Here is a 27480-nt window from a genome sequence, read left to right as displayed (position 1 = left end):
GTTGAATTTGTATGTAACTAAGAAAATTTCCAATATTTTCACTGACTAAAGTGTCATTTCTGAATTTCTGCCTGGTGAGTTGTGACGTCTTTGTCTTCTGTTGTGTTGTTATTGTATCCAGACTAATCTTGTAAATATGTTGGTTTATTAAACGTGACAGAGCAGAGAAGTTGATGCTCGCTGTGTGGCGCTGCAAGTGCGGTTTGTGTGGAAGGTCGGCGCCAAAGAGAAGCTGTCAGCCTGGACACGGACTGGTGTGTTCTCCTCACCTAAACACAGCACGTTCTCCATCTCCACACGTTCTCCATCTCCACTAGCACTCATTAAAGCTCCAGCGAGTGCGCGTACAGTGTGATGGCGGCACTGACCGGAGGAGAGATGTGCGTCAAGTACTTAATGTTCGCCTTCAATTTTGTATTTTGGGTGAGTGCGTGAACATGATGCTGGCGCGCGTGTCTGTTATGCATGTGCTGATTTGCGCGCAAAATTAGTTGGAGGGTTTGCGGGTTCCTGCAACTGTCGTTATCATTCTGAACTGTTTTCACTACATTTATAGAGAGACGTATGAATTATTTAATTAAATACGTGCGATCGTCTATAGAACCGGGATTTTACAATATTTAGTGTCCATATGCGTGCATGTGTATATGCATATGTGTGTGCATATGCGTGCATGCGTGTATGCATGTGTGTTCATGCATCCGTGTGTGTGTATGCATGTGTCTCGATGCATGTGTGCACGCGTTTGTTACTGTGTTTAGGAATGAAGACGTTGGGCTCACGACTCTTTGTTAAAGAGACGCGTGCACGCGCATGAAAAATCGCGCACTAGCCTCGCGCTGAGACAGGTGTGTATAATGGTCGCTGGCTTTATCTCGTGAACGAGGACAATACTGTATTTACTCAATGCATCTAATAATAGCATATGCTATTCCTATGCGCAGAATTCTTTAAAACAGAGAGATGTGGGTGTGTTGAGGAATATGCCGTGTTTGCGTCTTCTACACGTGTTTAGTCTACATGATTACGTCATTTTGTTAATATTCCTTAACCTTGTGCTTTTAATAACGTGTGCGTGTTATTAAGGGTGCACATGCGCACAGAGGTACAGACAAAACTTTGATCAATCCGGTTACAATGCAGTAATGGTACAAAGTCAGACTGGTAGGATGCCACCTGGAAACATCAGTCACAGGGAAACACACTTACACGTTCACCCACTCACTTACTCAATGGGGCAATTTAAATCAGCCAGTACACCTTCTGTATGTTTTGGGGAGGTGGGACAAATACAGAGTTCCCGGAATATGCCACACAGACAAAAGAGGAACATGCAAAACTCCTCCTAACAGTGACCAGAGATGAGAGTCAAACCAAGCACGTCAGAACCTGCACATCCTATTTCCAGAAAAGTTGAAACATTTTGTAAAACACAATAAACAGAAGAATCTGTGATTTGTTAATTTTCCTAAATCTGTATTTAACTGATAAAAGTAAAGATTTCCAATGTTTTCATTGATCAACTGTATTGTACTTTGTAAAAAATAAAGACGTTTACAATTTGATGCCTGCAACATGCTCCAAAAAATTGGGTCAGAGGCATGTTTACCCCTGTTTTATCAACATTTGTATTTATGAGACCTTTTAATAGTTTAAAAACTGAGGATTCTCCTTACAGACAGTTGAGGATCACATCCCAGATGTGTGTGTTGAATGATGTTACTAAGCAGCACCCATTCCATCAGCTGTCTTCCAAATTTTAAATAAATAAATAAAAATCCTGTTAGAAAAAATCCTGTACTGGTTAGGATCACGGAAACACTGTGTACAAGACACGAATAAAGCCTAAACATGGCATTAATTCATTGCAGGGCAACTCACACATTTACTGAGTCACTTACACATATGGGGAATTTATAGCAGTAAATTCATTTTTGCATGTTTTGGCATGTGAGAAGATATGCCCAAAGAAAACTTGACACATAGGGAGAAGTTGATTATTAAATTAATGATTTCTGCATTTTTAATTTGGTACAGTTTTACGCTTGGTGTCATTCCTGACACAACCCTCCTATAGTGCACTAAGGGTGCACTGATATGTCACCAAATGGCAAGGTTTATATAATGGCATACACCATCTGTATTTGTGAGCCCAGTCCAGGAGTGGCTTTCCAGTGGCTCTTACCATTACTTCACACAGGCATGTTGGAACAGGAGAGAGCCTTCCTAAAGTCAGAAGTGGTTGCTCAGTGATTTAGGTACTGGACTTGTTAGCAAAAAGTTTCCTGTTTCAAGCTCACCACTGACAATTTGCCACTGTTGGGCCTTTGAGCAAGAACCTTAACCCTCAACTGCCTAAACTGTGTTCGATCACAGTAGTAAGTCCGCTAAATGCCATGGAGGCAAGTGTGGTTGTGACACCTGAACTCAATAATAAAGAGCGGTGACCACACTTTGGCCATTATAGTGTATGTTAATAGCACTGTCTCAGGGTGGCTCAGTGGGTAGTACTGTTGCCTTACAGCAAGAAGGTCCTGGGTTCGATTCCCAGGTGGGGCGTTTCGGGTCCTTTCTGTGTGGAGTTTGCATGTTCTCCCCGTGTCTGCGTGGGTTTCCTCCAACAGTCCAACTACACGCAAGTGAGGTTGAATTGAAGATACAGAATTGTCCATGACTGTATTTGACATTAAAAACTTGTGAACTGATGAATCTTAACTACCTGTGCTGTCATGAATGTAACCAAAGTGTGTAAAACATGACGTTAAAATCCTAATAAAAAAACGTTTATGTATATTATTTCAGCCAATCACGTATCAGTTTAGCGCACTGCTCATTAATATTCATGAGTTTAGCCACACGGAGTATCTGAGATTAACAGAGGAACTTCCTCAATCTTTTGTCTTTTCGTAAGGAAGACGTTACTCAAAACAAATTACGTTCCGTTATTTTAACAGTTCTGGATCTTTTACGGTTTGTTAAATTAAAAAGATAAATGTTTGTAAGTTTCATAACATTAAGTAATATTTAATATCGTTTTTGGAAGACTGGCTTTCAACGCGTATATCGCTGAACCTGCAGCAAAATGGGGTGCTTTGACATTATTAAATACATGGTGTATATCTTCAACGTCCTTTACTGGGTATGTGTGCTCATCATGTTTTATTGTATTTTACTAGTTTAGGTCATATAATAAAGCTATATTAGCCAGAATAATAACGTTATTACTAGTTTAGGTCATATAATAAAGCTATATTAGCCAGAATAATAACGTTATTACTAGTTTAGGTCATATAATAAAGCTATATTAGCCAGAATAATAACGTTATTACTAGTTTAGGTCATATAATAAAGCTATATTAGCCAGAATAATAACGTTATCGAATTTGCGACACGTTAGAGAGAGAGAGGTCGCGTGTGCGCGCGCGAGCGTGCGTGCTGAGACACAACTTGACATGGCAATTGCTGTTTAAAAAGGAAAGTTCTGGTATTTTCAAAAACTAGGTATACTATGACCCCTTTTTGCAGTGGCAGTTCTTGGGGGGGGGGGGTGACTGAATAAATGACATTTAAGCAGAGCAAATGCCTTAAATGGTGATTCTTTTTTGATCTGCTTACATCAAACTCTATTCTGAATTCTATTGAATATCGACTGTTTCCTCTTAATGCCCACAATGCACATTTCGGCAGACAGTAATTGGCCCCTCTAACATAGCTTCTGGCCCCTGCCTGCACCTCACATGGTCTAGAACCACCATTGCCCTTTTGTACTGCACAATGTTCTGTGATGCCACAATTAGTGGTTGTTTCGATTGCCAAGTGACCTGTGCTGTTCCTGAGTACCCATGCTAAATTTCAACATCTTTCTTGACCAAGGACTAAAGCAAGTGTAGTTTAGTTAGGACTAAACTAAAGCAAGCTGTATGGACGGGAAGAGAAAGTGGTCAAACCAATCAACTTATCAATAGAATTATCACCGGAGTCTTCAAGACATTCAAGTCTAATATTTAAAACCCAACTGCAATTAATCTTAATTGCAGTTGGGTTTTAAATATTAGACTTGAATGTCTTGAAGACTCCGGTGATAATTCTATTGGTAACTTTCTTTTAGCTGCTCCAGTTAGGGGTCACACATTTACGATTTACCTGATGCCCTTCCTGACACAACCATCCTATTTATCCAGGCATGTGACCGGGATTAATGGCGCACTGCACTGATATATATTCCCCTGGGGGGCACGGTGGCTCAGTGTGTAGCACTGTCTCCTCACAGAAGAAAGTCCTGGGTTTGATTTCTAGGTGGAGTGGTCCGGGTCCTTTCTGCATGTTCTCCCCATGTCTGTGTGTGTTTGCTCCGAGAGCTCCGGTTTCCTCCCACAGTCCAAAGACATGCAAGTGAGGTGAATTGGAGATACAAAATTGTCCATGACTGTATTTGACAGTAAAGACTTAAACTGATGAATCTTAGTTATCTGTGTATTACACACCAGTAAATACCTGTCCTGTTATGAATGTAATCAAAGTGTGTAAAACATGACTTTGAAATCCTAATAAATAAATATTTGTCCTCCCAAAGGCTTGGTTTGCATAATGCCATGCACCTTCTGTATTTGTGAGCCCAGCCCGGGATTCGAACCTCCAAAAAGGCACTGGAATTAAGATCAGTGTAACTCTTACCATAATGTCATGCAAGCTCACTAAAACAGAACTGCAATAGGTTTGTTTAATGGTGCCGTGAAAAAAAATCTAACTTAAACAGGGCAACCGAGAATTAAACACCACAACAGCTGCAGCAGGGCAATACGAAAAATGTCCTATTGTAGTTACAGCTATAGTTTACAGTTACCGTTGCATATTTGAATGCTGTCACAGCCACACCCTTGTGCAATTTGAAACAGACAATAGCACATTAGGTATGGTAGAGATAGTTTTGGTTTTGGATTTGCACACTGTTGTACACTAGGCTACCGTGCAATGGAAAAAAAGGGGCTTGGCCAAAAGTATGTGGACACCCCTTCTAATCAATGAGTTCATGTGTTGCAGCCACACACTGATTGCTAACAGGTATATATTATTATTCATTTCATTTTCAACAACCACTTTATTCTGGCCAGGGCCGCAGCTGGTTTTTCTCCACTGGAAAGCACTGGGTGCAAGGCAGGACTACCCTGGACAGGGCGCGGATCCATCACAGGGCTTTGGCAATCAAGAGACATAGGGAATCATGTTTGTCTAGACTCGACCAGCTGATAACACAGCTGGGATTTTAACTGTGGTTGGCTAGCATAATATACCATGCCTAATATACTATTATATAGGTATAATAAATGCTGTGCCTTTGTGCCCACAGCAATGTCTGTGTGAAGGAGCTCCAGTTGTCTTTAGTTTCTCCTAATCATTATATACACTAAGTGTTCAAAAGTATGTGAACACCTGTCCACGTGCCTGTTTAACATCTCATCCTAATATACCCTGTACTAACAAAACAACTGGTATATGTGAGTGTTAATATTTGTGTGTATATGTGTGTGTGTGTGTGTGTGTAAGCTGGCAGGAACAGGTGTGCTAGCTGTGGGTCTGTGGTTGAGGTTTGATCACAGGACTAGGAACCTGTTTGTGGCTGAAGACGCTCCAAGTGGATTCTATGTTGGTCTGTACTTTTATGCATAGTATACTCTGAATATATCAGTGATGTGCATATGTTGACTGACTATACATTTTTGTGTGTTAGTTGTGTGTATCCTCATAGCAACAGGAGGGCTGATGATGTTGGTGGGGTTCCTTGGTTGTTGCGGAGCCATACAGGAGTCCATGTGCATGCTGGGACTGGTAAACATGAAACCCTTTTTAATTTTTGCACTCCCTTTTCCTGCCTCATCCTCTTTTGCTAAATATTTCTAGCACTTTTTCTGGCTGCTTCCCTTATTATTGTTAGTAATTTCCTTAAATCAGTTGTTTTTGAACAAGTTCACACAGGATTCCCTAACTGCCTAATTGTTAGTGTTAGTGTTCATGCTTTCACTTTCTATTTTTTTCTCTCACAGTTCTTCTCCTTCCTCTTGCTTATCTTCACTGTGGAATTAGCAGTTGGCATTTGGGGATTTTCCGTTCAGAGCAAGGTCAGTGTGGTACCACACACACCCACACACACCCACACATGCACACACACACACAAAATATCAGTCAATCCAAGCAGGTTGAATGTGTTTTTTTTCTTCTACAGGTTGTTGATGATGTAACTCAGTTCTACAAGCAAACGTACGACAAGTATAAACAGGACAAGGAAGAAGCTTTAAAAGAAATACTGCATCTCATTCAATATGGGGTAAGCTTCATGTTTTTGTTGTCAGCCATTTAGGGGTTTCCATCCGTTTCCTTTTTGCAAGGAAGCGGTTACGCCCAGCAGAGTGTTCTGTTCTAACGAAATAACAGATGAGGTGGAAAACACCATGACACAAAAAGGAGTTCTTTTACTTTCTTAATAACTGGAAAATATGGCCACTTGACAATGTTTAATTGTATGGTGTTGTGGAAAATGTTATATTTTATGATATAATAGTGTGTCAATAATAATGGGTATAACTGGTTAAGTTTTTGGTTTGTGAAAAATACAAGATGTCCTGTTCCAACACCTCATAATTGCATATACACACACACACACACACACACACACACAGTCATCAGTCATGTACACACAGTTTCAGGTTCTCTCACTTTTCTAGATGAATAGCCACTTGGTACGGGGTGGGAGTGGGTGGGGAGGTAAAGTAGCTAGACTGGGAAGGTCACTTCACCTCTTTCTCTGTAGACGCATTGTATATGTATGTACAATTGAGACGTCCCAAGCTGGGTAATATTAATAAACCTTATAAACTGGGAAAATATACCAATCAGCTGCACCATTAAAAACACTGATAGATGAAGTGAATAATATTGATTGTATAACCGGGTCAGTGCATCTCCAAAAGTGTATTTCTGGCATGCAAGTGGATAGAACCTAGCACAAGTGTTCTAAGGAAGGACAACCAGTGAATTGGCGACAGGGTTATGGGCACCCACGGTTCAGTCGTGCAGGTGGGGAGTAAAAGCAAGCTTATAAGGTTATAAGGATGAAATCATGTTTTCTTTTACATCATGTGGACAGTCCAGTGTATGTGTGAAGGCAAGCAGGCAGAGGCAGGTGCTGTGGGTGTAGCTGTTCTGGCAAACCTGGTTACTTTGTACCAGCTACTTAAACATTGTTGCAGACCAAGTATACCCTGTCATGGCAATGGTATTTACTAACGCGTCATTGGCCACTTTCTGCAGGATAATTTATGAATGGTTTGAGAAACCAGTCTTTTTTGCAGAATTGCTTTCATTTTAAAAGCATCTAATTTGCTTTTAAAAGAAATTGATTTACCCAAATTTAATTAGATCAGCTGGTTCAGTAATAAAAGGGGCAATTTTTCAACACATGGCCGGTGACAAATAAGTGTTACTATGAATCAGTAACAAATAAGTGTGACTAATATGCAAAAATGTAATAAAGCAAACAGAAATGGCACTGTACCTAGTTGTAAAAATTACATTTTTAACAAACAGCTTTAATTTATTATTTGTTATTTATTGGTTAATCTGGGAATTATTAACATCTTTAGCTCTACACTCAGCACAAGGAATGTCTTATAAACAACAGCCATTTTTTGGTATTGCTATTTTTAGAAACACAGATTCATTCACATTTTCATTTGACCGCTTTTTGGAAATGTACTTTATAATGACATTATTATGGAAACTCATTTGTTGTCTAATCTTATTTATCTTTTTATCTTCCTTCAGCTGAACTGCTGTGGACCCTTCAGCACACCTGAAGACCTTGAGACTCCCGAAGAGACCTGCCCAAAACGAGAGGGATTGGATGTGCTTATCACCAAGGTAAACACTAAGGTTATTAGTTTTAAAAAAGTGTCTTTAATCTGGTACCATAGTAAAGACTGTTATCTGTCCTACTTTTTTCAGAGCTGCCCTGATGCTATAGAGAAATTCTTCACCTCTAAACTGCATATTATTGGAGCTGTTGCCATTGGAGTTGGAGTGATTATGGTAAAGATATCCATACATTTACAGTGTGATTTTGGTTATGTTTAAAGAGGTACTACAAGTGAAAAATTACTTGGTTCATAATAATAATAATAATAATAATAATAATAATAAGGAGCTCAGCAGTGGTGGGCTAGCAAAATAGACCTCTGTGCTTCTCGCAATGCAGTCCCTGAAATCTCCTTGTTTATTAGCTGTTCTGCTTTATAGGGCCAAAGCTATGTTGGAAGCCCTCCTAAACTTTGTTTTTGAAGACATGTCTTGACCATTGTGATATGAAAGAATTTCTATTGCTTGTACAGAACTCTGACTCCAACCCCATCTCACCTTTTGGACATGACCCAGACCTTCCCTGACCCCATAAATGTTTTTGTCATTGAATGGGCATAATCTCCTGATCAGATGTTCACATATTTTGCCATATTGTGTACCATCTATGTAAAAAATTTGTTGGATACCAGGAAAATGCTACCGTTGGCTAGTGTATAGTATAAATATATAATTAGCTCTGATAAATTAGTGGCTTAGCATTTCATAGCATCACACTGTTACATTACATGACATTTTATGGTTTTATTAATCCCAGTATGATTTATTTAGAGTAACTGGATCTGTGGTAAATGTTTAGAAAGTGAGAGCCTTTTAAATTTTATTCAGACTCGTATCTCAGTGGTGCTATCGGCCAGCCGGCTATCTACACAAACATGATTGCCTGTGTCTAAGGGGGACTGGGGGAGAGGGGGTTGTGGGGAGTTGGAGAAGACTGAAGCCCTGTGATGGACCTGTCTAGGATATTCCTGCTTTGCACTTACTGTTTACCAGTAATAACAGACCAAGTGAAACCAAAATAAGATAATAATATTTAACAGTGTATATGGCTTTTACGTTTACTATTTTGCTCTTTACTATTCATGGTTTCCGTGCTTGCCAGCAAATAATTTAGACAAGTTGGCACTGAAAGACTGGTATCTTATAATAATAATAATAATAATAATAATTAAATTTCAAGTTAAAAGTTAGCTTTAGCTACTAATTAAAAAGTGACATGAAAAAACAAGAATCGCAGGAGCTAGATAATGGTGTGCCCAGACTTTCATGGTTTGAGACCTACTATTTCAGTCGACAGGTCATCGCGATCTACTTTTGAAAAAGGTTGGCCTCATCTGATGATTTGATCATGTTTATGTAGTCTGGACAATAGCTGCTGATGCCAAATCTCAAGCTTCCAAGTGTTCATCAGTAAGGGTGGACCGATATTTAGATGTAATTATTTTTATGTGGGAAAAGGCTGATTCACACAAATAGGTTGATCCAAAAAATGCTGGCAGTCAAATATGTGGCACATTTTTATATGTTTTGGATATTTTACGTCAGCCAGCAAGTTCCAAAATTGTCCAGCAGAGGCCCTTGACTTCATATGAATGTTAGATTGTAGGTTTAAAATTTCTCCATCAGCCTTTTTCCACGTATGAACAAAACAGCCGTCTTTGCTGTGTTCTTGCCCAAATAGAACGTTTTTGGATACTTTGTGCTTGGTTGCGCACTCATCGTGAAGGCGCAATCTACCAGCGTGCACTCTGAGATCGACTGGTAGATCACGATCAACATATTGGACACCAATGAGCTAGATTATCTGTTTGGGTGTATGTGGATGTTTTTTCTTGTTACCATGGTGATGCAGTAATTACATACTGGAAACCCCCTTCCGACTTATCTAGGAGGAAAAAATAAATTTCAAAGGACTGTTTTGAAGGCAGATACAGTAATTAAGTGAACTCATAAGACTTAAAAGCTTGCAGGAAAAAGAATGTCTTTCCAAAGCCTGATGCAAGTGACTAATGTACATACCCCGTTCCAAAAAAGTTAATAAATAAAATGCAAATAAAATATGTTAGTTCACTTTAAACGTTTTATTTCTTTTTGCTAATATGCCGCCTGCAGCACATTCCAAAAAGTTAGGACAGGGACAAATTAAGATTTCACCATCTACAGTCCACATTGCAGCATTATTGTGCCTCTGTGCACAAACCACACTCTGTAAGGACATACTGTAAAAAGGCTTGGTTTAAAGAAACTATGACCTCAGGCCTATTAAACAGCTTTGGAATGAACATCAATTAACTAACATCAGTACCCAGCTGTACAAATGCTTTTTTGACTGAATGGGCACAAACTCTCACAAATACACTTCAAAGTTTTGTGAGAAGCCTTCTCAGAAGCTGGTTTTATAGCGGAAAAGGTTCCGTACAGCTCACTCTGTTTTAATACTGTTTGTTTTTGCAATGGGATGTCCAACAAGTTCAAGATCAGGTGTCCAAATAATTTTAGCCTAATAGCACAGCATGTAATATGTTGCACTGAGTAACATTTTATTTTTGCAGATCCTGGGCATGATCTTTAGCATGCTGCTATGCTGTGCCATCAGGAAGACCCAGGAGATCGTGTGAGGGCTGGCTTACCTAGAAAGCTTTTATGTCAGTGTTGCATGATCCAGCATTCTTCCCAGTGTACTCACCATAACCTCAACAGCTATATTGAGATCATGCAGTGCAGACACTGCCTTTGTCTGATTGGTGCAAATTCACTGTTTAGTAGTATGGCAGGTTCATATTGTGAGTAATGGGTCAGTAGATTTTATAGGTGTTTTAAAATTCAGTGTAAAACAAAACTTGTATATACAACCCCAAATCAGAAAAAGTTGGGACAGTATGGAAAATGCATTTAAAGTGCATTGTTTCTTACATTTACTTTGACCTTTATTTCATTGCAGACAGTATAAACCCAAGATATTTCATGTTTTGTCTGGTCAAAGTCATTCCTATATTTCAGGCCTGTAACACATTCCAACAAAAGTTGGGATGGGAGCAATTTAGGGCTAGTACTGACATGAAAAGGTGATTTTAAACAGATGATTGTAATCAAGATTTGGAACAAATGCAGTATTCATGAAGGCTGAGTTCTTAAAAAGCCCAGATGAGCAGAGAATCTCTTCTGCACTCCTTCTACAGTGCATAATATCATTAAACGAATAAAGGAATCTGGAGAAATTTAGCCTTACCTAAACACTTTTTTGCATTTTCCATGCTGTTCCAACTTTTTCTAATTTGGAGATATATTTGTAAATATTCATGACAGACCTAAATGTGATGTTTCTTTTGTGGTATTTGCTGTCTTGTTTGTATTGATATAAAGTAATTTGAACTTTTAAAATGTTTAGTTTATTTCAGCTTTTTTCACTTTTTGCATTGTCCCATTTTGGATATACTTAATTCCCATGTGCACTATAGTGACGTCAATTAGTTGCAGGAAACCCTTGCTGTGATGGGTCACAGAGAGCTTCAGCACATACAAAGACCATGGTCCTTTCAGTCATTTTCTGCCAGTCATCCCCATTACTTAACCAGACTGTCGGAGTAGTTGTTGCAGTGGTCGGTTGGTGATTGGCCTTTCCTAGTTCCCATTTTCATGCTTTATCTGATTCAGGGTCGCGGTGGATACAATTCACTAGGCAAAAGGTAGGAAACACCCTGGACAGGTCGTCAGTCTATCACAGGGCAAACTCACACACATAACCAGGGGCAATTTAATATCTCCAATTAACCTGACTGGAGCACCCGGAGGGAGCCCATGCAGACACAGGGAAAACATGCAAACTTTACACAGAAAGGACCCTGACCACTCCAAAGGTGACAGTGCTACCCACCGAGCCACTATACTGCCCGATATGTATTAATTTGACTTAAAAATTGTGGCCTTCTATACTAAATCGCTGAGATCTTGAGTTAGAATCTTAACTGTGCTGTCGACCGGAGCTGACACGCAGACACTGTTGGCTGTGTCTAAGAGAAAAAATGTTAGAAAATGTACAGGTTTCATTTGCAGCCTCTGCTGGCTGGTTGAGGCGCCTGCACGAGACTTTGTTGATTCACAAATAGAAGTGTGTGACTCTTTGTACACAATACTGCTCTCTGTGGGACTCTGTCTCTGTCAGATAAATAAAAGCAGTCAGACTGTGCATGTTTCGGAGGGCATTTAAAGGACAATTGTAGTCTAGCGGTTATGGTACTGGACTAGTAATCGAAAGATAGCTGGTACAAACCCCAACACTGCCAGGGTGCCACTATTGGGCCCTTAAACTTCAATTGCTTAGACAATATACTGTCACAGTACTGTAAGTCGCTTTAGATAAAAGTGTCCACTAAATGCTGAAAATGTAAATATGGAATGCATGGTCGATATTCTGCAGCTGCAGATGAAGTTACAGTAGGGGAATTGAAAATTTGGGTGGGAAAAATGCAAAAATAAAATAAAAAACAGAATGTAACTTCTTGAATCAAATATTTTAATAAATACAAAGTAGTACAAAGTAGTACAAAGTAGTCTTTTCCTGCTTTGTAGGCATTACATAACTTTTGTTTTAGATCCTTAATATACTGCTTGAAGAAACATTGCTGTGAAATATTTTTGCCATCAGCTAACAAGTACCCTTTCTTGACCTGTTTAGTCAAGTTAGTTAATTAAGTTATAAGACTTTACAACTAGAGGGATGCATTTTGCACATTTTAAATATGTTAAATATAAAAAATCTGCATTACATCTGCAGAAAAGCAAGTTTTGGATAAGCAGTTTGGCTAATAGGGCTCTACATTTGCACACAAGTGTATTTGCCACTGACCTTTTTACAATCCTCAAATGATGTTTATTGGACTGATTCCACTATTCAAATGGGATTATCAGTTGATTCTCCGTTGTTCTCTGAGATAGGCATACTCCCTAGTTTATATGGCTAATAAGTAACTTGGTGACTCACCAACAGACCTAAACAAGCTATGAACAAAACAAGACAATAATGAATCAAAGCATTCATGTAATTACACTTCAAAGCACACCCATGGTAACGCTAACAAAAACATTTCCTGTATTTTGACATTGTGGAGACTCAAGTTCAAGTTTATATCTTGATGTAGGGGTGTTATGCACCGTTTTTGTTTATGCTATAGTAAACTCCAGAATTGTGAGCACTAAAAAGTCACACTATGAGGCGAAATAGCCAAACGTATGTGGACACATTATCTATTTATTAGATAGATAGATAGATAGATAGATAGATAGATAGATAGATAGATAGATAGATAGATAGATAGATAGATAGATAGATAGATAGATAGATAGATAGATAGATAGATAGATAGATAGATAATGTTGTACACACTATGTAATTAGAAGAGATATGTAATATGTAATAAACTAAACTGTTGTAAAGTGTTCGTTGCAGTAAATATTAGGGTGATTCTTCAATTGCGGGCTCTTTTGACCATCTTAACTTTTGAAAAATAAAATTAGGAATAATTTAGTTTTAATTATGTCAAGATAATGCTAAAGCAAAGACTTAATGATGGCTACAATTGAGCTTATATAGAATTTTAATATTTCATATTTATTTGTGAAGTGGCATAGCAAAATGTCATTATGTGTTGGTAATGACGTGTTGTGGTAATGACAATTTTTACTTTTTTTAAGAAAAAAACTAGATAGGCCATGGATTTGCTAAAGCTAGTCAACAGCTAGTACAAGATGCACTTTAAATACATATAAATAATGTGTAAATGTCTTTTTTTTTTTGGTAAAGTACTGCCATACTGATGTAAATGGTAATGACGCTGAATAAATATACTCTATGATCAGGAGGAATACATGATTAAATTACTCACATTTCCAGACTTTAAAATGTTAATCTTCTCTCATGGCTGGCATGTGCTTCCTTGCAAGTCTTTGTTTCCATGGTTACAACATAAACAAGTGTTACCTTCAAATGATTCCCTACAGAAACCATACACTGTTACGGTAATGACGATAATGCTGGGGACAGTAATATATTGCTCAAAAATATGCATAGGTTGTACAAATATAAAAAAAAAATACATTTTGTTTCTTTTTAAGTTATTATAAAACTCATATTGTGATTTTTATAATGAATTGATCACTTTTTAACATTTTATTACAGCAGAGAAGTTTTAAAGTATGGGTTGGGGACAAGGCCAAAATATTGATGTTTAAATCATCATAAAAAATGAAAATCATAATTATTTTGGTATGTAATTTTTTTTCGTGATGCAATGAATGATCTTTTTAGTACCTAAAATATTTGTTTTGTAATAAAGTATTTTTAACACAAATTTATAACTTAGGGACGTAAAAGTTCCCCCAATTGAAGAATCACCCATTAACAGATGTGTAATATAGTCTTTATAAACAGAAATGGGAGTTCTGGAGTTCTGGATTTGCAATACTTGCTAACAGGTGGAATTTATATGCTTTCATTATATAGACTGAGCATTTGGTGAATCCTTTTTTTTTTTTTCCTAATTATGACCCCCTCACCTAATTATGTTACCAATTCACCTACTTATTGTGCAGTGTCTTTAAACACTGTAACATCAATGTTTTACAAAACTTTTAACTCTTATTTTGCTGATCAGTGAAAACACTGAAATGTTTTTCTTTAATAAAGATTCAATAACAGGATAAAGCAGTGGCAAAAAAGGACATTGAATGAATAAATGAATGAATGTTCGTACATTTTAACTGTGAACAGATCTGGTGTCTAAAAAACACTTTTAAACATTTTTATCAATTTATATTATACAAACTAATAAAATTAATTAAAGATATATTATATAATATATAATAGGACAGTTGTAGCCTAGTGGTTAAGGTACTGGACTAGTAATCAAAGAATCGCTGGTTTAAGCCACTGTTGGGCCCTTGAGCAAGGCCCTTAACCCTCAATTACCTAGACAATTTGTAGGTCGCATTCTGCTAAATGCCGAAAATGTAAATATACATTGTCTAATGATATAACAATAAAATTAATAATTAGCCATATAGGGTCATATAGATATTCTCAACAAAACCTATTTTGATATTTTATTGTTGATTTTAAAATATCACATTCATAAAATAAAAGTGATTTTTGTTTCGGGTTTTCGTGTTGCAGTAGCACAATTATAACCAGCAGGTGGCGCCAACGTATGATGTTTTGAGTGTCGTTAGAAAATATTCATTGAGGTTGAACGTTTGGTTAGAAAAATTCACTACTCTAATGACTGTGGATTTGTAAAGGTGAGTCTAACAATACTTTCAGTACGCATCCACATACTTTTCGCTAAATAGTAATGTCACTTTTAATTTAATGAAAACGTACATACATGCTGCGACTTCAATTTGTTGCTTTACTGCATGTTTTCACATTCATAAATCCTTACTAAAAGTGAAACGGTTAGCTAAACAGCTTTAAAATGCCACAGGACTGGAAATAGGGCGGCACAGCTCTGTCGCCTCACAGCAAGAAGGTCCTGGGTTCAATCCCCCTGGTGGGGCGGTCTGGGTCCTTTCTGTATGGAGTTTCTGTTTCTGTTCTCCCCGTGTCTGCGTGGGTTTCCTCCGGGTGCACCGGTTTCCTCCCACAGTCCAAAGACATGCAAATAAGGTGAATTGGAGATACAAAATTGTCCATGACTGTGTTGGACATTAAAAACTTGAACTGATGAATGTTGTGTAACTATCAATTACCCGTCCTGTCATGAATGTAACCAAAGTGTGTAAAACATGACGTTAAAATCCTAATAAATAAATAAACATCGAAAATATGGGCAACAAGAATTATGATGACACAGTGTCTGTCAATTCCTGAGAATCAACCTTGCAACATTAATCAGTAGTTGTTGAGTATAGAACTTTTTAGTTGCTTAATTAGACACAATTACATCACTGGTTCATTTTACTTATTTTTAATTAAAGCAGTAAGCCACTCGAGACCGTGCATTACTGCGATTTTATCACGGGGAAGGTTATTCCTAAAACGTCTTTCCCGTGATAAAATCAAGTCTCGAGTGGCTTATTGCTTGTATAAAACGGCAGTCAACATAAAATATAATAAAATACAACAATGTTCAATTTATAAATGTTTTTATTTACAAAAACACTTACAAAAAGCATTCTTCCGCGACCCCAGGTAGTTCGTTAACAGTGTTGCTAGGCAACATGAGGGCGAACATAACGTTCACTTTTTCTTTTCAGTGGCGTATTAATATGGAATGATGTGAGGTGGTCATAGGTGTGCGTCTATCGGGGATTTTACAACGGCTTCGAACACGGCTCAGCCGATCAGATTTTAGGACTATCCGTTTTATAATAATGATTTTAATAACATTAATGCATCTTTCAAAGCTCTGGCATTACACTGCATTTTACGATGTTAAAAAAAGAGTCAGTTGGGACTGTTCAAAATGAGTCAGTTGGGACTGTTCAAAAAGTGTGCGTCAGGCACACTTGGTTCTTTCTTAAGAAATGAATGCCATATCATCTCCTTGTTGCTGCAACAGAAATTCCTACTTTCTCGTCGAGCACAAGTGATGCAAAGAGAATTCTCTGTGATAATCCACCACTGGTGTCCAAGTCAAAGAAAGTGTGCTTATACTGTATGTGCTAGCCGGTGGTCTGTGGCCATGAAAGGTGTGGCACAATCGGCAGGGGTCGCATGAGTGCACAGGGTAATTCAGACTAAGAAATAAAGGAGGACAAAATCCCTTGAAATAAATAAATAAAACTCCTTGCTAAAATGCTTTTAGAGAATATCGAGCTGCTCTAAATTACACCAGAACTGCATGACCCTTTGTTTAAATTATGTTACTACACAAGCCATATTAGCAACTGAGCATTGGCCAAGTGCAAACTTAACACTTACCACTTTCAAGTTTGAATGCACACTGATCAATATTCAATTGTTCCTATTATTCCAAGGATACAAAGAAACAGAACAGTTAAAACAACATGATCAGAGCATGTTTATAGTACGACTAAGAAAACAGCAGAGGCAGGTTGGCTTGCTAACTTCTCTCCTGCTGGTCATGTTACTGACATGCATCCAAGAGTCTCCACAACAATGTTAACTGCGTAAAAACAAAAACTATACATACTACTGGACCACATGTGGCCCTGAACACACAAGGTGTTAAAACTTTGGAAAAAAGTAGTAAAGTAGTAAAAATGTCTTTACATCTTACTCAGAAGTTGTGGTGGATCTGTTGCTACCCAAAACCACTGGGCACAAGGAACCCATACATTCACACTGTGGTCTCCCATCACAGACATAGTGTCCGATCGGCCAATATTGCTGCTGGGGGTTAGAATGCTGGATCTCAGCATAGTGAGCTAGCATAATTTACCTCTGTGCCACTCGAGCACAGGTATTTAATTACTCACTTAAATACAATGGAAATTTTGAGGAAACTGTTTGCCTTCTGCATGTTTTTGGAGGTGAGAGATAATTGGAATAACTGGAGGAAATCCTCGTTGACACAGGGAGAAACTCCTTACAGACATAGACCAGGGGCAAGAGAGGCTCAGACCTAGGTTCTAGGGTGATGTGTAGCGCCCACACTAATCAGCTTTAACTCTGGACAAAACTACACAATAATTTTTAACTGTGGCTACATAACTAATAATAACAATAATGTAAATGTAATAAATCCCCCTGTTTTGTGCTCATTGTTTTCAGGCGGCAGTTCCTCACACCAGCCCAATAAATGATAATGCAAAATAATTGCTATTGTAGCCATGTGATCTTTAATAATTAAACTTACATGTTGCATTTGTTAAATTAGCATGCATAAATAGTTTTAATTAGTTTATAAAACTGTTGTCTCATGTGACAACAATTTATGAGCAAACTGTCCTATAGTTTTGCAATAAATTAATGTTATAGATGAACGTATAGTGAAAGCTAATTAGGCATGTATTACTATTTAGTAACTACTTTATGTTGATCTGGGTCATTGTGGGCCAGTGGGCTATCCTGAAAACACAGGACACGCGACAAGAATTGTCGTTAGACAGGGTGCTTGTCCGAACAGGGTGTCACATTCTCACCTGTTTAGTCAATTTGGTAAATTTGCTAAACTGTACCTTCCTATAATTGTATTTCCTCAATTTCTTTCTTTCTTTTTTATTAATTACACTAATAAACGCAAAAAACATAAACAATAAACAATTCCAATCACGTGATTACATTTCTGCTTACTAACCCATACATTTTATTTATATGATAGTGTCAAGAGATTTGGGCTATATTTTTAATATTTTAATAGCTGGTTTATTACAGATAATTGTGTTTTTATTTATTTATAAAATATATCTTTAATCATTTACAATGATTTAAATTGTTTTTTGTTGTTGTTGTTGTTTTTTAGTCCAGCAGATTATATCATATATGATTTTGGAAAAAAGAACTAGAAAAATTACTAAATGTTGACTGTTAAAAGAGTTAATACTGAACAGATAATATTATATTATATAATATTATTATATTATTTAATGTAATAATTCAGGATATACTGATGTCACAACTTTTTGTTGGGATCAAACCCAGGACCTTCTTGCTGTGAGACGACAGTGCCACCCACCGAGCTACCGTGCCGCCCACTAATAAGTAAGTAACTCCAATCAATACCAGCTTCAGTTCTTTTTATATAATTTTATTAATTAAATTAATATTAATTAATTGTTATTTATTTAACATTTATTATTTAATATGTATTATTATTAACTTTTGTAAAAGCTCTTCATTAATTCATGCATGATACTTTTCAGATGTCCTTTTTCCTCAGTTCAAGGGAATGAACTCTAAGTCTAGGAACAGTGCAATGACGTTTGTGTCTTTGATGATGTAATTTATCTCAGTTCCAGCTGTTCCCAGTTGTATTTCCTCTCTGCCACTCTAAACATGCTCCCCACTCCTGTGCTGCAAACGCAGTGCCTATTTTAAGGCTCTGAATAAGGTCAGCACATTGCAGTGATGTACTTGATTTCGGCTGTGGTGAGGTAACTACATTTTTGTTGGATAGCTTGGAAATTTGGATTGCCGCTTTTGTTTAGCTCATATATCAGTGGGGACCATCGTAATGGAAAGTATTTTCTGGAAATGTGATTTGAATGCATTTTGCTGATCCTGGAGCGCCTCGGGAGGCATATGTGTCGTGTATCAGATAGGAAAGTAGGTAGGTAGGTCATTAGAATTATTAAGGCTTATTGTAAGGTATTTGTCTTGTTTAGTGTAAATCTATTTTTTTCTAGATGTCATTTTAATTTGACAAAATTTGTGGTTGGCTTTGATCTGACAGGTCATTGAGAAGGATGATTAATTGCCAGACTGGAGTTTTGCTATTTGTCTAATGTCAATTTAGAATGTGAGGAAGAGGCTGGGTGAGTCACTGAGGAGTTTGTACCAGTATAGATTACATATCTGCTGCAGGAATGTCGGACAGTACTGATGATGCTCTGATTCTGCTGGAGATTCTGGAAGTTCTTGGTGCATGCCGTGCCCTTGTGTCCTATGCAGATGTGTGTGTGCATCTGAGCGGACGATATGAACTTCAGCCGCTCTTGGAGCTCAGGAGTCTGCTGTACTCTACTGCGTGCCGGGACCCTTGTTTTCCAGCCACGCTGTTCCGCGAGCGGCTGCACCTGCCCTGCAGCAACCGTCTCTCTGCGGCCGCAGATGTGGTCTCGCTGTTCAACTTGCTCACGCACACCCGTCTGCCTCCCACACACAAGGACTATTCCCTGACCTCCTGTCTGGCCTGTGATCAGGACCGTGCATGTCGTGATTGGCTGCGAGGAAGAGGAGGGGCTATAGCACCGGGCTGTAAATATGAGGACTCTACTCAGAAACTGATCACTTATTACACTCCACCGCACTTACTTGCTTCCATGCACTCTGGCTTACACGCACTCAACCGGCGGAGCATGCAGAAAGCTCACTCCTTGGACATTCCCAGTGGCACTGGGAATCAAGAGTCAGACAGGAAGGTCTCGGTGGCCACTGAAGACGTGGATCCCGCACACTTATGTGCTCACAAGAGGAGAGTCTTTAAGGGGGATTTTCACAACCTGTTACCATTCGTCCCCATAGAGAGCAGGAAACTATCTGAGCAAAGCCCAGACGAATTCAGGGAAGAGGGTAAGGATGTAAGATTTCAAGCCTGCAGAAATCCGTACTCTGATTCTGCCATATACACAAACGACTCTGATGCAATGGCACATACAAACCAACAATCAGCACAGAAGCCTGCTGCACAATTAACCGATTCGTTACAAATGCACACCCACGACTCAGAGGAATCCCTTGATGCAGAGACTGTTTACCCCCAAAAGCATAAAAGCCTGGATGACCTGCAGAGCTCCACCTACTTTGGCCCTACAGTAATAGAGAGGATCCATCCAAGTCCAGCCCTGATGGGCAAGAGCTACAGTCTGGACATAGATAGCAGGCTTGCAGATGCATCTGAAAATGAAGTACCTGGACTAGACCAAACGAAACCTCACCGACCAAGATCGGAAAAATCTGCATTGGATAAATCTGGACTAAGCAAACCTGGATTACATAAAATTAGTTTTGAAGGAAGTAGTTTTGACATCCCTGGGTTTGACCCATATATCGTCAGGTCGGTTCATGACACCCTGAAGCGTCTGAGCGGGCTGAGTTTGGATGCATGGTACGACTGGTCACCTGATGCTGACGCCGTGGTTAGCGTGGGCACACAAACAGACCTGGGAGATCGGCGTGCTCTCAAAAGCCTCTTGCTAAGTGACAAACTCTCGATTGATAACACTGATATAGACGAGGATGACATCAGTGCAATCTTTCGCTTCCTAGATGACATTAGCATGTGTGGATCGATGGCCGTGCTCCCTGGGGCAGCAGGAGGACCCCATGATGGAGGGGGCGCGGGTGGTTTGCCGGAGCGTCGTGAACGTTTGGGAAAGCTCCGACGGCTTTTTCATTCTCTCGAGGGTCCGGAGGAAGGTGTACGATGGGGCGTCGGTCGGCTCCTGCAGCGTGTCACAGAGCTCGAGCAGCGGCTGGAGCCTATATCGGAACTGCGGGACCAACTAGCCCTGGTCCTTACCACGTTAAAGAGGCTGGAGGAAAGAGAACAAATTGTGCACGCATACATAGAGCCGCTGCCTGCACAACAACAGCCTCCACCAGGAGCTGGCAACCAACAGAAAGGAGACAAGAGACCCAGTTTATGTGTGGACAGGGCTGAGGTGGTGGCAGCCAAGCGCAGAGGACTGTTTGCAAACCCCAATTCCAGGAACCACACTGCAAGCAGTGGCTCTGAACAGCACAGTGAGTTGAATGTCAGCTACAGTAGGGAGCAAATCACACTTCATCCTTCACAGGTATGTTCACAGGTGTATATGCCCACACAACATGAGCCTGGCACATGAATGCTTACGTTTATTTTGCCCTGCTATGTCTTTGTCTGCTTATTACCACAGGCAGAGCTGCAGTGTAAGAAAGATGTCCAACCTGTCCAGGAGAGAAAGAGTTCTATATTCATTCCACACACTCACAGAGCTTCACTGCAGAGCTCTGATCAGAATCCTAACATGCGTCCAACTGACCGCCCTAAAGTTTCCTGGAGCCAGTCTGAGCTCGTGCCTCTTGACCTGCAGGTAAGCTTATTCTCCATATTTTCAGTCCCATACCATGATGATATAGGACTGTGCATTACACAGAGGGAGGGTGTCTCTGAAATAGAACTAAAATACTTAAAATATGGAGAGTATAATGAAATGTCTTTGTTATTAAAGTTAGTTTTGTTTACATTTATTACAGTTTTGTTGGCTGATAAAAAATCCAATGTGAAAAGCCCCATCCTGTGAAAATTCTTTAAAAAATATACATTTACTTTTGTATTTACAAATGTTTACCTAGAACTGTAAGTAAAATGTACATTGTTATATATAAAAAGGTCCTGTAAAGTCATTTAACCTTGTGGCATTCGAGGGTAAGAATGCCGAAGGGGATTCCTCATAACTACAGCAATTACGACCTCTGCTGGCTGATCGATGGTGTCTGTACAATGAGATGGGGGATAATGGAGATCAGTGCGTGACTCTCCATACGCGATACTGATCCCCATGTGAACTCACCTCGTGCAGGTGGAAAAGAAGCAGTCGGTTGCTGCACACATGTTGAAGGGGGCGTGCGTTAGTCAAAGCCCTCCTTGGTCAGGAGTGGAATCAGCATCAGTAGAGAGAAAGCGAAATGCAAACGGGTAAATGGTTACAACTAGATTGGGAGGAAAATTGTGGGAAACGCATAAAAAGTACAGTACATTTAGAGTGGTCTCTTGCCAAGGTCAGGAAAAGTGTCCTTCTTGGTTCTGAGATTACGTCTAAATATCCAGACAAATGGCGCTTGGGTGGCACAGCGATCTATTAAGCTAGTCCACCACCAGTGAGCTCCAGGTTCAAATCTCAGCAGCGCTATTGGGTGGCCAGGTACCTACATATAATTGGCTATGTTTTGGGATGACCAAAGCTCAGGAATGGTATTCCTGCCTTGTGGCTAGTGTTTCTGGTAGAACCAGACCTGTTGTGATCCTAACCATGATGTAGTCAATCAGAGTGACTAAAGAAATTATAAAAAGCTACAAAGCTCTTAAATAATTTTATTAATTGTTGTATGAAAACACTCATTTTGAATTTGATGGCTGCAACATGTTGGGAAAGGGGCATGTTTACTACTGTGTTATGTCTATTATTCCAAACATAAAGCTGACTTGTTGGATGACAGCACATATTATGACTTTGCATCAATCAGATAAGCTTGAGCCCATAAGATTAGCTCTTTACGCATAGATTTCTCTGGATCTTCTGAATCTTTCAATAATGTTATACACTATAGATAATAAATTAAACTCTGTGCAGTCATGCATTGAGGACCATTGTTCTTGAACTTCACTTACAAGTGGTGAACCTCCTCTTATCATTACTTGTAAATGACTGAGTCTTTCTTTAATACGTTTCTTTTATACCCAACCATGATAGCATCTCAAGGAGAACGTTTCAAAACAGGTGTTTGATCAATCTTATTTTGTTCCTGCCCCAATATTTTTGCACTGTTTTCCAGGCATTAAATTAAGAATTACCATATATAAACAAAAATCATTAATAAATTCGTCAGTGAGCCTCACTAGGAGTCGTGTCCTTCTGCATTGCCATTTTTGACCGTCAGAGGGCGCACTAAAGGGCCTACGATCAATGTGTCAGTTCCTTTTAAATGACGTTCATCTGCACCTCGTTAGCATTCATTCGCTTTAGGCAGGAGTGCTTCTATCTATATGTCACAGATTTGCCTGTTCCTCTGTCTGGCAAATGTGCCTTTCTCTGAAACCGTGAAACCTGGCCTGCTCTGGTCTGGTTTTCCATGATGCCAGCACACTTTACTGTTTCTGGGCACCACCCTGGGAGCCCGAATTGCCCCACAGACACAGCTGGTGGTGTTGGATGGCTGCTCATGCATTGTCCCCCCGCTTACTACACTTTCAGAGAACTGGGTTTTCGCCGATGACCGGAACCTGTGATACTGTGACAACCGGTTCTCAGTTCTGCGCCATCCCTGTTTTATCCACTTTCTCCATTGCAGGTTGCACATTTGTTACTTTGTTTTATGTTACTTTTTTATTTGTGCTTATCCCCCTTTTAATTAGTGGCTTTCTAGCCAGAGCATTGTTCTATCTTGATCAAGCATCTTACACTTGGATTCATATTTCATTCTTGAAGGTACGGGGTTTTACCTTACTCGTGAAGCACAACCTGTCATGTTACATGTCTTCACTGCTTTCTGTTTTTATTTTTAAAATTTTGTATTGTCTCTTTTTATAATTATGGTTGTATATGAAGAAATGTTAAACCAAGTGATTTTGTAAACTTTGGAATGCTAAAACATTAATTGTGAAATGAATTGTGTTTAAAATGTGATCACAAACAAACTGTAGAATGATGTGATGAATCATGTGTATTCCTTACATTATTTCAATGAAAAATAATGGATTTAAAAAATCCACACCATGTGTCTTATGGTCATGCATATAAAGAAAATTCATTTTTATATTGCAGATTTTTTTAGTATTACATATTAAAGTTTGCACACACTTTTACCCAAAGTGGCACAACATTGGCAGGTTGTGGGGTTTAAACCCTGAACATTTTGAACAATAGTAACCATCAGGTCATCACTGCCCTCACTACCATGTCTCTGTTTTCTAGACCCATGAATCCATGGACTTCTGGATGGATGAGGTTTATACTCCAGTGTCAGACACACTCCTGCGGCGCTCACAGTCCCTCACCCGCTGCAGCAGGAGTCAGAGTTATCGAGTCACTGCTATCAGCATTACTGCCACAGTTATCCTCATCCTCATCATAGTCATTCCGATTTGCACTGCATAGACACACTCACACTCAATGTTTGTTTGTTTATTAGGGTTTTAATGTCATGTTGTACACTTTCGTTACATTAATGACAGGAACAGTAGTTACTCATTACACAAGGTTCAGCAGTTCACACAAGGTTATATCGAACACAGTCATGGACAATTTAGTATCTCCAATCCACCTCACTTGCATGTCTTTGGACTGTGGGAGGAAACCGGAGCACCGGGAGGAAATCCATGCAGACATGAGGAGAAAATGCAAACTCCACACAGAAAGTACCGGGACCGCCCCACCTGGGAATCGAACCCAGGACCTTCTTGCCGCGAGGCGACTGTGCTACCCACTTAGCCACTGTGCCGCCCCACACTCAATGTAACTAATGTAAATACATTTACACATACTCTGTACCTGAACACACTCTCATTCTGCACTGCATTGTTTTAATTAAACTAGTTCTTAAGCATGCCAGCAAAATAAAGATTGTACAATGTAGACATGCACTTCAGTAAATAAATGTTTTTTTAAACTCAATTTCTAACTTAATTGCTTGATATTACAGCAAATGGTATAAAGACCTTTAATTCATTAATACACGTATTTCAGTGGGCATCACTACATGTTCAGTGGGCATCACTACGTGTTTAGGTGTTTCAGTCACACCGATTGCTAAGTTGGATAAAATTTGTAAAGAAAATCCATTATATGCCTCCAACTTTGAGGCAGCAGTTCAAAAATGTGTTTTCTGTTCCAGCATGATGTTTTCTATATGTATTAAGCAAAGTCCTCTAAGACATAAGTTGATAAGATTTGGTTTGGATTAACTCTTAACCCTGTTAAACACCGTTAGTGTGAACTGGAATGTTATTTGTAAGTCAGGAAGGAGTAGTAATTGGTCATGTCTGAGAGACTGAGAGAGCTTATAGTCTGGATTTAGTGCCATCTCATTTTCACCTTTTTGGACCGCTCAAAGAAGCTTTAAGAGGAAGAAGATTTTCATGCGATGATTATATAAAACCAGCGGTGCATCAGTGGCTATGCTCTCAACCAGTGGTGTATAAAGTACCTGAAGGCCATACTTGAGTAAAAGTACAAGTATCTTACCAGAAATTTACTTAGATAGAAGTAAAAGTCACCTTTTAAAATATTACTTGAGTAAAAGTCTAAAAGTATCTGATGTTTAATGTACTTAAGTATTAAAAGTAATTTGATATTAAATGTACTTAAGTATTAAAAGTAGAAGTAAAAGTAAATGCTGTTAGTATAAACTGAAGCGGTCATTTAGAAAAATATAAGATTGTTCTTTTAAGCCTGTAAACCACCTTAACAAGCTTTTTTCTTCCTTCCATCTAAACATGATCTGTGCCAATTTGTGATTATAATCAGCTGTTCACCTATTTGAAATCACGTCATAATTTAGTTGTTTTTTAACCTTATTACGAGGACTAAATTGCCCTGTTCCAACTTTTTTTAGAATGTGTTGTAGCTTAAAATGCATGTATGTGTATGTTAGGAATGAAGTTGACCAGACAAAACATGAAATATTTTGGGTTCATAAAAGATGGAATAAGAGTCGATGTAAATGTAAAAAACACTGCATCTATTTTATTTGCATTTTCTATACTGTTCCATTTTTTTTTATTTGGGTAGTACATTCAAGTTATAGATACTGTATATATCCCAGTAACCCAAAACAACTGAATTTTGGCAGAGTTAGTTTAAAAGCAAAACTCAAGCAAGTTTAACTAAACGTGTGGCACTTTTAACCCTTTAATGATCTGCTCAACCATTAGTTTAATCTAAACAGCTGGGTAAAATAAGCTGTATTTAAATAATCTTTTTTGGGCTGTATCTACTCCCTGATTGGCGTGTGTTAAACGTAAAAAATATTGGTATTCTTACTTTAAGAAAACACCATTTCTAACTTATGTGTCAACCTGAAGCAGCAGCTGAAAAATCATCCATAACATTTTGAAAGTTGAGTTCTTGTTGAGAGCATTAAAGGGTTAAAGACGTGCTGCATGTTCCTCAACACCATGAATGTTTCCTCTGTCAGTGTAATACAGAAGTCATCTGAGCAAATATTTGTCTGTAGGTGAGTTTTTAAAAATGATGGGACACATCATGTCTGCACTGAATTAATTACAAACAAATGTAGTGAAACGTTTTATTATTTGTAGTTCGAATGTAATCGGTAGCTAGATATCTGAACAATGTTAATGCTAATAATAATAATAAAAACAATGGTGCTGTGGCTTTACTTTGTTAATCATTCCTAACTTACATCAGTGTGTAGGACGGGGAGATTCTGAAATGACGATTATTCCGTATGTTTGAGTGAACGATGCGCTTTTACAAAACGTTTGCATCTGCGCATTAATGTGTTTAACCGCTGATGTAATTTACAAGCGCAGATTCGCCAAACCTGCTGCAGTCTGTCACACATCTCACATTATTTAGCTAAAAAATTATTGTCGTTTTATTTTGTAGTAACGAGTAACGAATTCGCATACAGCAAATGTATCGGAGTAAAAGTACACAATTTCTTTAGGAAATGTAGTAGAGTAAAAGTGAAAGACTACTCTAAAAGACTAAAAGACTAAGTCCAAAAAACTACTTAAGTACTGTAACGAAGTATTATTACTTCGTTACTATACACCACTGCTCTCAACCAAAATCATTTTTGCTGATGGCATTAAACAGTTGGTACGATGCTGGAAAAATGCATTGAAAGCTAACTATGTAGAAAAGTGATGTTGAAATTCTTAATAAATAGATTTTTTTTTTTTTTTTTTTTAAGTACAGAAACCTTTTGAAGAACCCTCCTACAAATGCATTTTTCCCACAGACACACTCCAAAGTCTCCTGGAAAGCCATCCCAGAAAATGCAGGCTGTTATAGTCAACTCCATATAAAGGCCTATGGCTTTAAAATGGTTGGTCCAACAAGCTGATGTTTAGGTGTCTGCATACTTCTGGACATATGGTGTATTTCCAGTTACATCCAACAATGAAATCTTTCTACCTGTAACTAAAGTAAAGCAAGCTTCTTGAGAAGTGTGAATGCAAAATGTTGTGCTCTGGCACTGGTGTTGAATAAGGAGGCCTGGCTCAC

General features: G+C 38.6%; 2 protein-coding genes across 3 annotated transcripts; both read left to right on the top strand.

The window, feature by feature from the left end:
• Window positions 1–339: 339 nt before the first annotated feature.
• On the top strand, window positions 340–11289 carry cd9a (CD9 molecule a). 2 transcript variants are annotated; one of them, XM_063004509.1, is made up of 8 exons: window positions 340–423; window positions 5545–5647; window positions 5729–5826; window positions 6042–6116; window positions 6221–6322; window positions 7819–7914; window positions 7999–8082; window positions 10461–11289. In XM_063004509.1, the coding sequence occupies exons 1-8, from the start codon at window positions 355–357 to the stop codon at window positions 10524–10526; spliced, it is 693 nt and encodes a 230-aa protein (XP_062860579.1). In that variant the 5' UTR covers window positions 340–354; the 3' UTR covers window positions 10527–11289. The 2 variants fall into 2 exon arrangements, with proteins under 2 accessions (XP_062860579.1, XP_062860580.1); XM_063004510.1 differs by lacking the exon at window positions 340–423 and adding an exon at window positions 3014–3139.
• An 8103-nt stretch (window positions 11290–19392) lies between these two features.
• si:dkey-88e18.8 (major intrinsically disordered Notch2-binding receptor 1) lies at window positions 19393–24870 on the top strand. Its single transcript, XM_063004592.1, has 4 exons — window positions 19393–20145; window positions 20206–21324; window positions 21424–21600; window positions 24202–24870. Exons 1-4 carry the CDS (start codon window positions 19393–19395, stop codon window positions 24382–24384), a joined length of 2232 nt encoding a protein of 743 aa, XP_062860662.1. The 3' UTR covers window positions 24385–24870.
• The last annotated feature ends 2610 nt before the right edge of the window (window positions 24871–27480 follow it).

Source organism: Trichomycterus rosablanca, chromosome 11 (genome assembly GCF_030014385.1).
Source record: "Trichomycterus rosablanca isolate fTriRos1 chromosome 11, fTriRos1.hap1, whole genome shotgun sequence".
NCBI classification, from domain to species: Eukaryota; Metazoa; Chordata; class Actinopteri; order Siluriformes; family Trichomycteridae; genus Trichomycterus; species Trichomycterus rosablanca.
The sequence above is the reverse complement of the archived record's forward strand: the minus strand, read 5'-3'. Positions and strand labels throughout refer to the sequence as shown.